This window comes from Lolium rigidum, chromosome 2, assembly GCF_022539505.1.
Source record: "Lolium rigidum isolate FL_2022 chromosome 2, APGP_CSIRO_Lrig_0.1, whole genome shotgun sequence".
Classification (NCBI taxonomy): domain Eukaryota; kingdom Viridiplantae; phylum Streptophyta; class Magnoliopsida; order Poales; family Poaceae; genus Lolium; species Lolium rigidum.
Window position 1 is genome coordinate 71345425 of NC_061509.1, and position 16240 is coordinate 71361664.

Sequence of the window (16240 nt, forward strand, 5' to 3'; positions counted from 1 at the left end):
GTAGATTATACGAAATTGAAAAAATCTGATAAATTTTATAGTCTTGAAATGTGTGCTATTCACTATAAAATTCGTCAGAATTTGTTATTTTTGAGTAGCCTAGAATATAAAGTAGTTTGTATTGAGATTTTATACCATTGTAGTATAGATCATTAGCTATCTGTATAATTTTGAATCGGATTTTTTAAATCTATGAAACACAAATTTTGAGTGTTTAAAAATAAAGAGCTACATATAGCTTAGCCTCCGTTGGAAGTTCCCGTAACGATAACACCTTGAATGAGGTAATATCTAGGTACAAATAGTATATGGGGTGAATGCATACGGATAATATGTGGATAATATGTCATCCGTAACTAGGAAATAATGATGGTGGTGTATAGTTGTATACACATCCAATGGCGGAGGCAGGAAAATAATACATGTAGGGGGGCAATGAAACAAAACAGAGCACCAAATTTGTTAGAGAGAGCCATGTCACCAAATTTCAAAACTTAAAATTTCAAGTCTACGAAAGTAAAAAAAAATACGAGTGATCGCAAAATATGTGTCTATAATTCCTATAATTTTCAAAACCAAATTCAAAATACACACATAGAAAAGAAAGGAGGGGAAATCGATATGTACATAGTGGCATTTGTGCTTTTGTCTTTTTCGACGCTATTTATGTTGGATTTTCATATTTTTTTGTTTCTCTGAATGTATTTCAGATTAATTCTGAAAATTATAAGGATTGTGGACACAGATGTTGTGAACGCTAACATGCTAACATATTGTTCTCGAAATTTTTAGAGACTTGTAAAGTCGAATTTTGAGGATGATAACACTGTATCATGTGAAGTGTGGTATCATGTGATGCTTCCCCAAGAAGGGAAGAATCCGATTTCATGAATTCGGCACTCATTTTGAAGCCATCAGCAACACATGTTGAAGGAGCACCCAAGACTCGAGAAAACCTCTCTAGGAAAAAATGTACTCCTACAAAGATCTGTTGCATAAGACCTACGGTAGCAATAGAATAGCGGAAATTACAAAGAAAAATAACTCTTTCTCAAGTTTTTTTGAATGGTAGCATTAGTTCGTGTAGTACATAACTTTAGCTACCTACCCTAGCTCAGTGAGTTCTTTCTTCTGCGATGAACTGCCAGCACTAGTGGACCAAGGAGAATAGGGGTTTGCGACAATCAGTATCACGCAAACACAAATAAAGATATAGCTTAACCTTTGGATGTCATGTACTCCCTTTGATCCATACAAAGTATCGGGGTTTTAGTATAAATTATGCTAATATTATACTCAACAATTATTTTGGGGTTGGATGGAGTAGTACAATTATGAAAGAAAAAAAAAATCCTGCAATTTGCAAACGAGAAACATGCACCATATCAAAACAATGTGGTTGTCATACCCTGCTCCTTTATAGTAGTAGGTCGGATGATCTCACATTTCAAAAAACAGCGTGTATGTACATAGACCATGCATCCGTACGAAGAAAATGATCGTGCGCACTCGAGGGCAGATGCCAAAGTAACATACTAGCTTGGTGAGTTAATCTTGTTGGTTCATCGCAAAATATTGGTCGTCAAACTAATGCGAAACTCCATTCTCACAGGGCTCTGAACGCAAAAGTGACAACAAGCCATAGAGGGGAAAGCTGCCGTGCGCGGTGACGCACGCTCTTGCCGCGAATTCTGCTGTCTGAATCCAGATATGAACTCCACCATATGGAAACCAGATAGCGACGACTATTCCTCTTCTAGTAGTGGCCAGTGAGAGTGACAGAGAGTCAACATTCTGGAGATGCACACCCGTGGGACCAATCTGTCAGCCAGACGCCCGAAACAATCGCCACGGGTGTCCCCATCATCATTCCTCCCAATCAGCGCGTACGTGCGCCCCAAACAATCGCCACGGACTTTTCTGCCTCAAGCGCAGCTTCGCCGGTGTCGGAAATCGGAGAATGTTCCGGACGTGAAAGCGGCGGAGGAGAAAACAGTGAATGTTCAGCAACAGATAGAACTTGCAGCTCAAGGATGCGGGGTGCTTCGGCCGGCGATGTGAACCTTCGGACTCAAGTAAGATTTCTCGCCGGAAAAAAGATTCATGGTCGCTTCGTTGCCTTCTCGATCGGTCAGCAGAATGAAGTTATCTGTCAGGCACGTTGGGTCGCAGAAGGTAGCGGGGAAACCGATAAACTACTTACGGGCTGACCGGAGTACGTGTTACCGCCTCTGTTTCAAGATGAAATATAGACATTATTAGTTGGAACGGAGGGAATATAGACACCCCCTCCTCCAAAGCCAAACAAGTCAAGTCCCTAGCCCGCTCATGGATTCATGAGACTGTTTAAAAGGTTGACTTTTTTGAGAATATTTAGATCTATGCTTATTTGCAACACCACGAAGCATTTCGTCCCAGATCGCTTGCATCCTTTCATAGTTATTAAGCTTGTGAAGACGTACAGATCAACCTCAGTCCTTAATGGGTTTTAGTCCGGAGAGGGGGGGGGGGGTGACATGGGTATGCCATAGTACTCAGCATTACCATCCTGGTATGAGTTCAGGAAGGAATAGGCGAAGCCTATGAAGAAAACTGCACGAAACTGAAGTCCAGTTACTATGTAAAATAGGAAGGCTAGGCCCATATCGGGTAACCTACATAGATAATGTAATCAACCTCGAGATAGACTCTGAGACCTAACCCACTATATAAGGGCTAGGAGGAGCCACCGAGGGGAAACTAGATTCACAACCCGCGATACACCTGTAACCCTAGTCTTGATAATACAATCTCGTCCTTGATCTTACTTTCGTCGGTTATCTAGTTTGGCTGATTGGTCTTTAAATTCATCAGCATTCTCCTTACTCAAAACTTAAGTTCATCATTATGGGCATTGATAAGGTTACCCCTTGCCAGGAGGTGTACTAAAGCACGCGCTATTTAGATTTCTTTATTTGTCGGGTAATAACTACCTATTTGTAAGTATAACTTCTATTTCCAACATACTCCCTACTTTTAAAATAATTGAAGTTCTTTAGGTTAAATTCCCCTAAGTTTGACCAAATTTGTAAAAAATGTGTCAATATCTACAACGTCACATCTATATATTATGTGATGAATTCAATAAAACTAAATTGGTGCCTTAGATGTTGACATATTTTCTACAAAGACGGTCAAACTTAGAGTAATTTAACTTAGATCAAACTTAAGAGTAATTTAACTTAGGACAAACTAAGAACTTCAATTATTTTAAAACCGAGAGAGTAGATGAAAATGTATTGGTGAAAATAGGTTGAAGAGGATTGGTTGTGAAATACTGCCTTTTGATTAAATTTTCTTGTCATTGCAGGTTCAGATTCTCCTCCTATGATTGATGATGAAGTGATAGACTAGGATCAGAGTAAATCTTATTTTTAACATACTTTTTTGAGTACTGAAGATGCAATTATGCCACCGTACAATTTTTTGTGCTTTTTTTTTTTGTTAAAAAATGAGTTTATGTTTGAGCAAAGCGTGAACGCGTTGACTCATATACTATGTTAACCGAAGGAGGTGAAAATATTTATTTTTTCGTAGTTTTTGGATCGTACGAATTAGCCGTTGTTATACCCAAATCCTAGGCCAGCCATTAATTGTAGTTTTTTTTTTACCTCCGTGATTGAGTTCTTTCTATGTTTCTGCAAATGTGCACCCTTGTATAATTGCATTGTTAGCTATATGCAAACAAACAATGAGATTTTCACCTCCAATAGTTGATTGGCCATCGCAAAAGTACTTCTTTATAGAGATATGATAATATACACAAAAGATTAACAGCTCAAGAAACAGTTTTCTGCATTCCTGTTGTTTTGTATCTACTCAACCTCGGATGTATTTACAGCCTATTTTCCAGAATAATTCATTTTTTCTCTCCTAAATCTACTGAAACCAATTAAGTATGTAGGCATAATAAGCCTCACAAAAAAATGTTCAGAAAAGGACCAAAAAAATCAACGGAGCTATCTATCGCTTCCATGGATGGTTCACTCAGCCATCTCCTGAATGATGCTCAGAGCCCGCTTCAGCCGCGAGGCCCGCGACCTAGCGGCGAGCTTCTCGTCGCTCTTCTTCGCCGGACTTATCGGCAGCCCGTACTCCCCGAGAGTCCGCTCGTTAAGCTTCTGGTTGAACAAGAAGTCCTTTCCGTCTTCTAGCTCCTGTTGCACCGGTACGACGCGCACCTTCTTAATCTTGCCGCCACGCCGCTGTGGCCTCTTGGCCGCGAGCGCCGTGCTCGCGCGCACGGCGAGCGCCGCCATGTCGGCGCTCGAGAGCGGCCGCCCGAGCACTGTCGCCGGGAGCAGGAAGTATATCTGCCCCGGCAGGAGCAGCTCGCTGGCGGCCAGCGCCGGTGGGGGCTCGTTGAAGTAGAGCTCGTCGGAGTTGCAGACGAAGAAGGAGGCAGCTTCACCGCCGAGAACGTCGGAGACGGTGACGCGGGGGCTGGCCGGGAGCTCCTTCAGCGAGCCGTCGGCAGATATGACCCTGACCGGCGCCTGCTGCGAGAGGCTGCCTCGCTGGTTGAAACAGCTGGAAAGCTTGGCTCCCATGAAATCTTTGCGTTCTCGCGGTGTGTGCGCGAGTGGAAGTGTTGAGATTCTTCTTTGGGTTCGTTGGAACTTGGATGTAGAGGTTCAGAGGATAGTTGCGCATATATATACAGGTGGGTGGTGAGGATCAAAGGTGATAAAGAAATGGATAAATGACTTATCACTTCAACCCCTTGCTTATTGTCTTATTGTGTAAACGCACATGCTATGATTGCAAATTTCTTACATGCTTAAAACAGTAGTAACATCAGTTGCATAAGACCCATGGTAGCAATAGGACTCGGAAAGTATATGAAGAATAAATTATTTTCAATATTTTTTTATACTAGCATTAGTTTAGTAGTACAATTGTGTTAGTTCTGCGGCGAACTGTCGTCACTAGTTCGACTTCTTTTTCTCTACCGAAGGAGGAGAAATGAGGCTTGGTAATGGAAGTCGATGTCATACCAACATAAGTGAAGAAAAGGGCAAGCAAATGTTGCTCAATGTTCTTTGTGTGTAGGTGACAGGTTAACCTTAGATATGTTAATTCCATGGTACAAAGCATGTACATTGTCAAACACTATGGTTGTGACACTGTATTTCCTTATAAACCTCACATTTCAAAAAAGTCAGGTGCATGTAGATCCTGCATCCTTACAACAACAACTAAAACAGTGTTCGTGCACACTCGAGGGCAGATGCCAAAATAACATAGCTTGGTAAACTAATCTTGTTGATTCATCGCAACACAATACATACGCTACTAATCTTGATCCTTACTGTCCAAAAGGATAAAGTAATCTTCCTCAGATGCGAAAATCGATTCTCACAGGGCTCGGAACGCAAAAGCAATAACAAGACAAGGAGGAGAAAGCTGCCGTGAGCGGTGACGCACGCTCTTGCCGAATTCTGCGCCCTGAAATCTGAATCCAGATATCCACCCCACCGTATAGGAACCAGACAGCGACGACTATTCCTCTTCTGGAAGTGACCACTGAGAGTGACTCGAGAGTCAACGTTCTGGAGATGCACACCCGTGGGCAAGGGCACCGCGCGCGTGTCCCCGTCATTCTTTGCTCGCCTCAGCACGCACGTTCGCACTTGGGGCTGGGACCTTGCGCCCCAAACAATCGCCACGGCTTTTTCTGCGTCAAGCGTACGTAGCTTCGCCCGTGCTTCGATGGGCAGCCGCAACAGGAGAATGTCCCAGGTGTGAAAAACGGCAGAGGAGGAAACAGTGACTGTTTCAAGAACAGGTATGACTTGGAGCTCATCGGATGCGGCCGGCGGGCAGTAACCGTCCGTCGCAGGTAAAGATTTCTCGTCGGAGACGGGAGTCGCGTAGTCGCTTCGTTGCCTTCTGGATCGATCAACGGAGCCAAATTACCGGTCTGGCACGTTGGGTCGCTTCGACGGGGTCTCATTCTCGCAGCAGGTAACCGGGAAACCGGTGTACTTCGGCCGGCCGAGTGTTTGTTATTTTTATTTCCTTCTTTTATGGGTAACCTCCTCCTATTTTTAAGTAGTAAGTAGTAGTAGTGGTAGTAGAATGTTTATATTTATCGCGTGGTACACGTGATAAGCTACTCTCAAACAAATAAAAAGAATGTTTATATTTTTTTAAATAGATTAAACATAAATGTGAAAATAGGTTGAAAAAGATCAATTGTGAAAATAGACAAGAGCATAAGAATAATGCGAGTGGAGTAACTTGGAGCACAACAGATTTGATAAAGTCACGACAATAGAATGGTTATTTTGATGGGTCTGATGTTCACTATATATAGCTCTATATTTTACATTTCATTTTGCATTTTCTAAGTTGACTGAGATTTTCTTCTAACAAGTGTAGCTGCACTTGAGTAAAAAGGGAATTTAGAACTAGATAGTTATAGTTGGTTCTCAATTCTTTAAGGCGATCAAACCCTAGCTACACCCGTGTTGCTGCGAAACCGACCTCTCCCTTCACCTTGCCCCTCTCGTCTTAATTGTCGCTAGCTCTAGGCCGGCTGGGTAGCGATGGAGCCTCTGAGAAAAGAACCTTCCCCTATCTTTCCCTCTAGTCTCTAACCTATGCTCCCTCGGCTTCTCTCTCCTTTGTGGTTGCCAGTGTGGTGTGCTGCCTTCTATTAGGATTTCGCACGTCAAGGTCCATGCCTTGTTGATGGTCTGGATACGCTCGCTTTCGAGCTCTGATCTATCGAGATCATAGCAATGGAGGGGATCTTTGTTGATGTCTTGGACATAAGCAAGAAGGGGTCTCACGTTTTGTTGTCGCACAAGATTGTTTTATGCCACGACTCTGGATCCAGGAACCGTTGGTGTCAACTTGGCTCTAAGAATGATTTGTAATACATGCTCCCATATCACGCCCCTTCTATCTTAGTAGGAACGATGAGACCAGTACCTTACGCGGGATCCCCGCCATCACTTTCTAGCATGCTACCCCTCAACCCTCCTTGTCACTAGCCACCCTTCTGCTGGTATATCCTCTTTCGTCTTTGCTTCCTCCTCTCATTTTCGTGCTCGCATGCATTTTCATGTCCGCCCGTTGTCGCACCAATGTAATCGTCTCCCCCATGTCTCGTGCTGACACAGACGACAACCCGATATCTCTTGTTTTGTTGTTGAGCTCTTCCATGGTAAATTTTGATACCCCATGTGGCCTCATTAGTTGCTTCTCTTACTGCTGTCATGCCACAATGTATAGTCTCTGCCGCCTTCCTATATTCGGCTTCATGCAAAAAAAAAAGTGGTGTAGATTCAAGTGAAAGTCATCCTTTCCAATGCTTGTTTGCAAAAGTACCTCACTCTCTAGTTTCAAGCCAAGTTGGGGAGACCTTATGTTCGATACTCTTGGATCTTCTCGTTCTCTAGTCACTCTTCTCCATCCTTTGAGGAAACCTAGGGCATTGACAAAGAGTGCAACCATATAGCCAGATTAGGTTGGCTTGATGAAGACTAACAAACCTTACTGTTCAACTCAAATTCGACAATCAAGAGCTTGTTCCATTTGGGAGTAACTTTAGGGCTCATTTGATTCATAGGATTTGTACAGGACTTGTATACAATTTTTCTATACAAGTTGTTTGATTTATGTGAACATATCCCATTGGAACTAATCCTATGAATCTTGTAGTGCAAATCTTATACGGAAAAAAGTAGGTCATACCTAATGAAAAATTCATTTGCTACAATCAAGCACACATCATCTTCCTATACGATCCAGGTAGGCACGCCATCTCAATCTTAAGCTCTTCCCACTCCTATGTTTTTCCTATCTTATGAATCAAATGAGTCCTTGGACACGTTTTTTCCCTCTTTATTTTCACTTCTATTTAGAGTGCTTGTTTTTGGTAGCCTCCTCGGTTGAGTTGCTTACTTGTATATGCAGTAAAGTGCATCCTTGTAATTGCATTTTGAGTTTACGCCAACAAAAACATGATAATACTTTGTTCCCATATTTTCAGGAAAAATGTAGATTTGCCATCAATAGTTTTTCTATCTCGAAGAGACAGGATAATATACAAAATAGATTAACAACTCAAGAAACAGTTTTTTGCATTCCGGTTGTTTTGTACCTACTGCATCATACACACCCTGGGAAGTATTTACAACCTATTTCCCGGCATTCATTTTTCTTGTCTACTAAATCTACTAAAACCAATTAAATATGTAGGCTTATTAACCTCATATAAAATGGTTCAGAAAAGGACCCAAAAAAATGAACAATACTATCTAGCTATCTCTCATGCAGGGATGCTTTCACTCAGCCATCTCCTGAATGATGCTCAGAGCCCGCTTCAGCCGCGACTGTGCGGCGAGCTTCTCGTCGCTCTTCTTCGCCGGACTTATCGACAGCACCAACTCCCCGAGCGTCCGTTCGTTAACCTTCTGGTTGAACAGGACGTCTTCGCCGGCTTCCAGCTCACCCTCTTGCATCGGCACGACGCGCACCTTCTGATTCTTGCCGCCACGCCGTTGCGGCCTCTTGGTCGCGAGCGCCGCGCTCGCGCGCACGGCCAGCGAGGCCATGTCCGCGCTCGACAGTGGTCGTCCGAGCACCGCCGCTGGGAGCAGGAAGTATATCTGCCCCGGCTGGAGCAGCTCGCCGGCGGCAAGCGCCGGTGGGGGCTCGTTGAAGTAGAGGTCATCGGAGTTGCACACGAAGAAAGAGGAGGCGGCGTCGCCGCCGAGAACGTCGGAGACGGCGACGTGGGGGCTGGCCGGGAGCTCCTTCAGCGAGCCGTCGGCGGCGATGACCCTGACCGGCGCCGGCTGTTGCGCCTGCTGCGAGAGGCTGCTTCGGTGGTTGAAACAGCTGGAAAGCTTGGCTCCCATGGAATCTTTGCTTTTGTATACTGTGAGTGGAAGTGTTGATGTTCTTTTCAGTTCGTTGGAACTTGGATGTGGAGATTAAAGGGGTGGTGGTGTATATATAGAGGTAGGTGGTGAGAATCAAAAAAGAGACAAACAAAAAGGAGGCATGACTTATCACTTCAACCCCCCGCTTCTTATCCAATTGTGTGAATGCACACGCACTAACTGAAATTTGCTGAAGGAATTTCAGGTATGTTTTGTGAGCAGATGTGACACTTGTGAAAAGAGGGTTCTCAAAATCTTTAAAAACAGAGAAACATATATTCCATGAAGTACGGATATCAGACATTCCGATTGTAAAATCCCGTAATGAGCAACTACAGCCAACAACAACAAAACTTCCATGCTGATGGGGACCTCGGACATGCGTTCGGAGTTGTAGTAAGGTTCTCTGAAGTTAGAGATTGGTCAACCAGTGGCGATGTTGTGCGGGACAAAAACATTCATCCACCACGTTGGTGGTGATCTCGCCGGTGGCGTTGAGGTGGGGGGATAGTTTTGTCACTACTACAATGGTGTGGTGGATCTCATTCAGTCTAAGAGTTCGGTGAGGCGTTGGTCCTTAGGGACACGTGCACGAAGACTTCCTGAATGCTATTAACATCGTTAGGCCGACTTCCTGAATGGGCATCAATGCTCTGTCCACTTTCAGATTTTTGAAAAATTCAACACCACACAAAACTATGTCTCTAAAAACAATAGTGTTAAATATATAGATAGATACATATAGTAGGGATGTATGCAAAAAAAATGCCGTTAAAATATGTTGTATTTTGAGAAATATAAAAAGATAGATTTCTACAATTTATTGTCTAAAATTTGTTTTTTTGTATTTCTAGGAATTCAAAGTATTCTTTATTGGGACTTCTTTTGCGTAGGCTCCGCCTATTCATATCTATCTATATTTATAATGTCATAATTTTTAGAAATATTGAAGTGTGAAGTTTTAAAATTTTCAAAAATCTAAAAGGAAAGAGAGCACTGGTGCACATGTGCAGCAAATGCCTCACCAAATCTCTTCTCGTGAACTTCTATATAAATCTGAAATTCCCAAAAAAAAACTAATCATCGTCAATCGTAATACTCCCTTCTCACGGGGCTGGGAATGCGAAAGTAGCAAGGCCAATCGCTACCGTGAGCGGTGACGCACGCTGTTGCCTCATTGTGCGCACTGACTCCAGATACTCACTTCACCGAATGGGAACCAGACAGCGACGACTACTCCTCCGGTCGCCCATAAAGCTGCTAGTGACCACTGACCGGCTCGACAGTCAACATTCTGGATTGGATATTCCAACCCGTGCGTACGCGCCTTGGGGAGCCCTTGCATGCCCGGAACAGCCGCCACGGAATTCTCTGCACGCGCCGGCGTCGCGGCTTCCCCGCGCTTCCGCCGCCGCAACGGAAGAATGTTCCGGGCATGAAAGCGGCGGCGGAGTAAACAGGATATGACTTGGAGCTTGGGGATGTGGGCAGCAACTTCGGCCGGCGAAGGCGACATTCCTTAGTAGGCAAGGTTTCTCGGCGGAGAAGAGAGTCCTGGTGTCTTCTCATCATCGGTGAACCATGTTACGTCTTCCAGCAGACACCACATATCAGTCTATATATGGCAGTTTGAGCTGATATGAAGGTTTATGCTGTTTTAGAGCATCTTCGCTGCGTCGTCCAAAGCGTCCTCCAAAGTTATTTGGGACGCACCGGACAAAAAGACGCTTCGAGCACGTTCCCTAAACCCGTTTTTTGTCCAGCGGTCCGATACGGTGTTCGGCGCGCCGAGTCCGTCCCCGCCCCACATGGGACGCTCCGGGCACGCCGAACACAACGAAAAGCGAGGCGGGCTGCCACATGTCGGCGAGTATTTGCATAAACCATTGATTCACGCCTTTTTTTCTCGTCGTTCCTTTCTTCCCGCGCCTCCCACCCCTCCGCCGCCGCTGGATTTGCCGGCCGTTTCGCGTCTGATCTTCTGAGAGTCGGCACCGTCGTCGCGGCTAGCGCTCCCGTCGGTCGTTCCTCCGCCGCCGCTTCCCCGTCAAGTCCCTGTACGCGGCATCAAATCCGCTCCACCTCCGCGCACACAAGGTGCTCGACGACTTGCCAGGTAGGCGCGATTGGCCGCTGTTCGTTGCGTCGTCTGCCTCGGCGCAATTTTAACCATTGATTTTGCTTTAGACATGGATAGCGACGATGAGATGCTTGCCCTACTGCTGGAGGACGAGCAAGCCTTTGACGACAACCTCTGGGAGCATTTGCTGATCATCGTGTCCCTCCAGGACATGGTTGACGCCGAGGCAGAGAAGAGGAAGAGGCCACACCGCGGAGGATCAAGGCCGGGGAGAAAGAAGTCCAACCCCGGCAGAGGATGGAGGGGCATACCATGCTCCACAACGACTACTTTGCAGATGGTGCAACACATGAAGACAATTTTCGGCGTCGGTACATGATGAGGAAGGGTCTGTTCATGAATATCCTCCACGGCGTTCGAGAGTTTGACCCCCTACTTCAAGCTCAAGCTCGATGTTCTAGGCGTTGTCGGGTTCTCGTCGATTCAGAAGTGCACCGCCGCCATGAGGATGCTTGCATACGGAGCACCTGCCGATACACAGGACGACTACCTTCGCATGAGTGAGTCTACTACCATTCAGTGCATGTACAAGTTTTGTCGAGCTGTGGTGGGAAATTTTTGCAAATACTACTTGAGAGGGCCAACTGAGGAAGATACTGCAAGGATCATGGCATAAAATACTGTCAGAGGATTTTCTGGAATGCTTGGAAGCATCGATTGCATGCACTGGTCATGGAAGAACTGCCCGTTTGCTTGACAAGGTATATACAAAGGGCGCCATGGATATTGCAGTGTGGTGCTTGAAGGTGTGGTAGATTATGACCTGTGGATTTGGCATTCTTTCTTTGGCATGGCGGGATCACACAATGACACCAACGTGTTGCAGCAGTCTCCGGTGTTCAGCAGACTAGTGGAAGGGCATGCTCCACCATGCAACTATGAGGTCAATGGCCACCAATATACCTGATACGTCTCCAACGTATCGATAATTTCTTATGTTCCATGCTACTTTATTGATGATATCTACATGTTTTATGCATACTTTATGTCATATTTTTGCATTTTCTAGCACTAACCTATTAACGAGATGCCGAAGAGCCGATTCTGTTGTTTTCTTCTGTTTTTGGTTTCAGAAATCATAGTAAGGAAATATTCTCGGAATTGGACGAAATCAACGCCCAGGATCTTATTTTTCCACGAAGCTTCCAGAACACCGTGGGAGATACGAAGTGGGGCGACGAGGCGGCCAGACGCTAGGGCGGCGCGGCCCAGGCCCTGGCCGCGCCGGCCTAGAGGCCTAGTGTGTGGGCCCCTCGCGTCGCCCCTAAACCTACCTCTCCGACTATAAGAAGCCTTCGTCGATAATAACTCCAGTACCGAGAGCCACGATACGGAAAACCTTCCAGAGACGCCGCCGCCGCCAATCCCATCTCGGGGGATTCAGAGATCGCCTCCGGCACCTCGCCGGAGAGGGGAATCATCTTCCGGAGGACTCTTCACCGCCATGGTCGCCTCCGGAGTGATGAGTGAGTAGTTCACCCCCGGACTATGGGTCCATAGCAGTAGCTAGATGGTCGTCTTCTCCTAATTGTGCTTCATTGTTGGATCTTGTGAGCTGCCTAACATGATCAAGATCATCTATCTGTAATGCTATATGCTGTGTTTGTTGGGATCAGATGAATAGAGAATACTATGCTATGTTGATTATCAATCTATTATCTATGTGTTGTTTATGATCTTGCATGCTCTCCGTTACTAGTAGAGGCTCTGGCCAAGTTTTTACTTGTAACTCCAAGAGGGAGTATTTATGCTCGATAGTGGGTTCATGCCTCCATTAAATCCGGGACGATGATAGAAAGTTCTAAGGTTGTGGATGTGCTTGTTGCCACTAGGGATAAAATATCGATGCTATGTCTAAGGATGTAGTTGTTGATTACATTACGCACCATACTTAATGCAATTGTCTCGTTGTTTGCAACTTAATACCGGAAGGGGTTCGGATGATAACCTCGAAGGTGGACTTTTAGGCATAGATGCATGCTGGATAGCGGTCTATGTACTTTGTCGTAATGCCCAATTAAATCTCACACTACTCATCATATCATGTATGTGCATGGTCATGCCCTCTTTATTTGTCAATTGCCCAACTGTAATTTATTCACCCAACATGCTTATTCTTATCGGAGAGACGCCTCTAGTGAACTGTGGACCCCGGTCCATTCTTTTAATCGAATACAATCTATCGCAATACTTGTTCTATCGTTTTCTCACAAACAATCATCATCCACACTATACATCTAATCCTTTGTTACAGCAAGCCGGTGAGATTGACAACCTCACTGTCGCGTTGGGGCAAAGTAATTTGGTTGTGTTGTGCAGGTTCCACGTTGGCGCCGGAATCCCTGGTGTTGCGCGGCACTACACTCCGCCGCCATCAACCTTCAACGTGCTTCTTGGCTCCTACTGGTTCGATAAACCTTGGTTTCTTACTGAGGGAAAACTTGCCGCTGTACGCATCACACCTTCCTCTTGGGGTTCCCAACGGACGCGTGTTGTACGCGTATCAAGCTCTTTTTCTGGCGCCGTTGCCGGGGAGATCAAGACACACTGCAAGGGGAGTCTCCACCTCCAATCTCTTTACTTTGTTTTTGTCTTGCTTTATTTTATTTACTACTTTGTTTGCTGCATTATATCAAAATACAAAAAAAATTAGTTGCTAGCTTTACTTTATTTACTGTCTTGTTTGCATTCTCCATATTAAAAACACAAAAAAATTAGTTACTTGCATTTACTTTATCTAGTTTGCTTTATTTACTGTTGCTAAAATGGGTACTCCTGAAAATACTAAGTTGTGTGACTTCACAACCACAAATAATAATGATTTCTTATGCACACCTATTGCTCCACCTGCTACTACAGCGGAATTCTTTGAAATTAAACCTGCTTTACTGAATCTTGTTATGAGAGAGCAATTTTCTGGTGTGTTAGTTCTGATGATGTTGCTGCCCATCTTAATAATTTTGTTGAATTATGTGATATGCAAAAGTATAAGGATGTAGATGGTGACATTATAAAATTAAAATTGTTTCCTTTCTCATTAAGAGGAAGAGCTAAGGGTTGGTTGCTATCTCTGCCTAAGAATAGTATTGATTCATGGACTAAATGCAAGGATGCTTTTATTGGTAGATATTATCCTCCTGCTAAAATTATATCTTTGAGAAGTAGCATAATGAATTTTAAACAATTGGATAATGAGCATGTTGCACAAGCATGGGAAAGAATGAAATCTTTGGTTAAAAATTTCCCAACCCATGGACTGACTACTTGGATGATCATCCAAACCTTTTATGCAGGACTGAATTTGTCTTCGCGGAACCTATTGGATTCAGCTGCTGGAGGTACCTTTATGTCCATCACTCTTGGCGACGCAACAAAGCTTCTTGATAATATGATGATTAATTACTCTGAATGGCACACGGAAAGAGCTCCACAAGGTAAGAAGGTAAATTATGTCGAAGAAACCTCCTCCTTGAGTGATAAGATTGATGCTATTATGTCTATGCTTGTGAATGGTAGGACAAATGTTGATCCTAATAATGTTCCGTTAGCTTCATTGGTTGCCCAGGAAGAACATGTTGATGTAAACTTCGTTAAAAATAATAATTTTAACAACAATGCTTACCGGAACAATTCTAGTAACAACTATAGGCCATATCCTTATAATAATGGCAACGGCTATGGTAATTATTATGGGAATTCTTACAACAATAATAGGAATACACCCCCTGGACTTGAAGCTATGCTTAAAGAATTTATTAGTACACAAACTGCTTTTAACAAATCTGTTGAAGAAAAGCTTGGGAAAATTGATATACTTGCTTCTAAAGTCGATAGTCTTGCTCACTGATGTTGATCTTTTGAAATCGAAAGTTATGCCTAATGAAAATAATAATAATAAAATTGTTACTACAGCAAATGCCATCCAAGTTAGAATTAATGAGAATATAAGATTGATGGCCGAATTGCGTGCTAGGTGGGAGAAAGAAGAAAATGCTAAAGAAGATAATATGGCTAAAGTTTGGACTATTACCACCACTAGTAATGCTAATGCTACACATGTTGCTGCACCTCCTACTATTAATGGTAAAATAATTGGTGTTGGCAATGTTTCCACTTCTAATGCAAAGCGTGAAAAACTGTCTGAAACTGCTAAAACTGTTGAAACTGCCTGTGATAAAACTGCTAAATTTTTTTCCAACATTGGGGATAATGATCCCATTGCTTTAGATTATAATGGTTTGGATTTTGATGATTGTCACATCTCTGAAGTTATAAAGTTCTTACAAAAACTTGCTAAGAGTCCTAATGCTAGTGCTATAAATTTGGCTTTCACGAAACATATTACAAATGCTCTCATAAAAGCTAGAGAAGAGAAATTAAATCGCGAAACTTCTATTCCTAGGAAGTTAGAGGATGGTTGGGAGCCCATCATTAAGATGAAGGTCAATGACTTTGATTGTAATGCTTTATGTGATCTTGGTGCAAGTATTTCCGTTATGCCTAGAAAGATCTATAATATGCTTGACTTGCCACCATTGAAAAATTGTTATTTGGATGTTAATCTTGCTGATAATTCTACAAATAAACCTTTGGGGAGAGTTGATAATGTTTGCATTACCGTTAACAATAATCTTGTCCCCGTTGATTTTGTTGTCTTGGATATTGAATGCAATGCATCTTGTCCCATTATATTGGGAAGACCTTTTCTTCGAACTGTTGGTGCTATCATTGATATGAAGGAAGGTAATATTAAATATCAATTTCCTCTCAAGAAAGGTATGGAACACTTCCCTAGAAAGAGAATGAAGTTACCTTTTGATTCTATCATTAGAACAAATTATGATGTTGATGCCTCGTCTCTTGATAATACTTGATACACACTTTCTGCGCCTAGCTGAAAGGCGTTAAAGAAAAGCGCTTATGGGAGACAACCCATGATTTTACTACTGCACCTTTATTTTATATTTGAGTCTTGGAAGTTGTTACTACTGTAGCAACCTCTCCTTATCTTAGTTTTGTTGCATTGTTGTGCCAAGTAAAGTCTTTTATAGTAAGGTTCATACTAGATTTGGATTACTGCGCAAAAACAGATTTCTTTGCTGTCACGAATCTGGGCCTAATTCTCTGTAGGTAACTCAGAAAATTATGCCAATTTACGTGAGTG

The 16240-nt window shown here is 43.5% G+C and overlaps 2 protein-coding genes across 2 annotated transcripts; both read right to left on the reverse strand.

Annotated features, from left to right (window-relative positions):
* Positions 1–3826: 3826 nt before the first annotated feature.
* On the reverse strand, positions 3827–4648 carry LOC124686690. Its single transcript, XM_047220594.1, has one exon. It carries the CDS (start codon positions 4587–4589, stop codon positions 4023–4025), a length of 567 nt encoding a protein of 188 aa, XP_047076550.1. The 5' UTR covers positions 4590–4648; the 3' UTR covers positions 3827–4022.
* LOC124686689 lies at positions 4030–8963 on the reverse strand. The gene is made up of 2 exons (XM_047220593.1): positions 8335–8963; positions 4030–4058 (listed from the first exon to the last, which is right to left on the reverse strand). Exon 1 carries the CDS (start codon positions 8910–8912, stop codon positions 8337–8339), a length of 576 nt encoding a protein of 191 aa, XP_047076549.1. The 5' UTR covers positions 8913–8963; the 3' UTR covers positions 4030–4058; positions 8335–8336.
* Positions 8964–16240: the final 7277 nt, after the last annotated feature.

Coding starts and splice junctions, on each gene's coding strand:
- LOC124686690 (XM_047220594.1), bottom strand. CDS start 4,589: ATGGGAGCCAAGCTTTCCAGCTGTTTCAACCAGCGAGGCAGCCTCTCG.
- LOC124686689 (XM_047220593.1), bottom strand. CDS start 8,912: ATGGGAGCCAAGCTTTCCAGCTGTTTCAACCACCGAAGCAGCCTCTCG.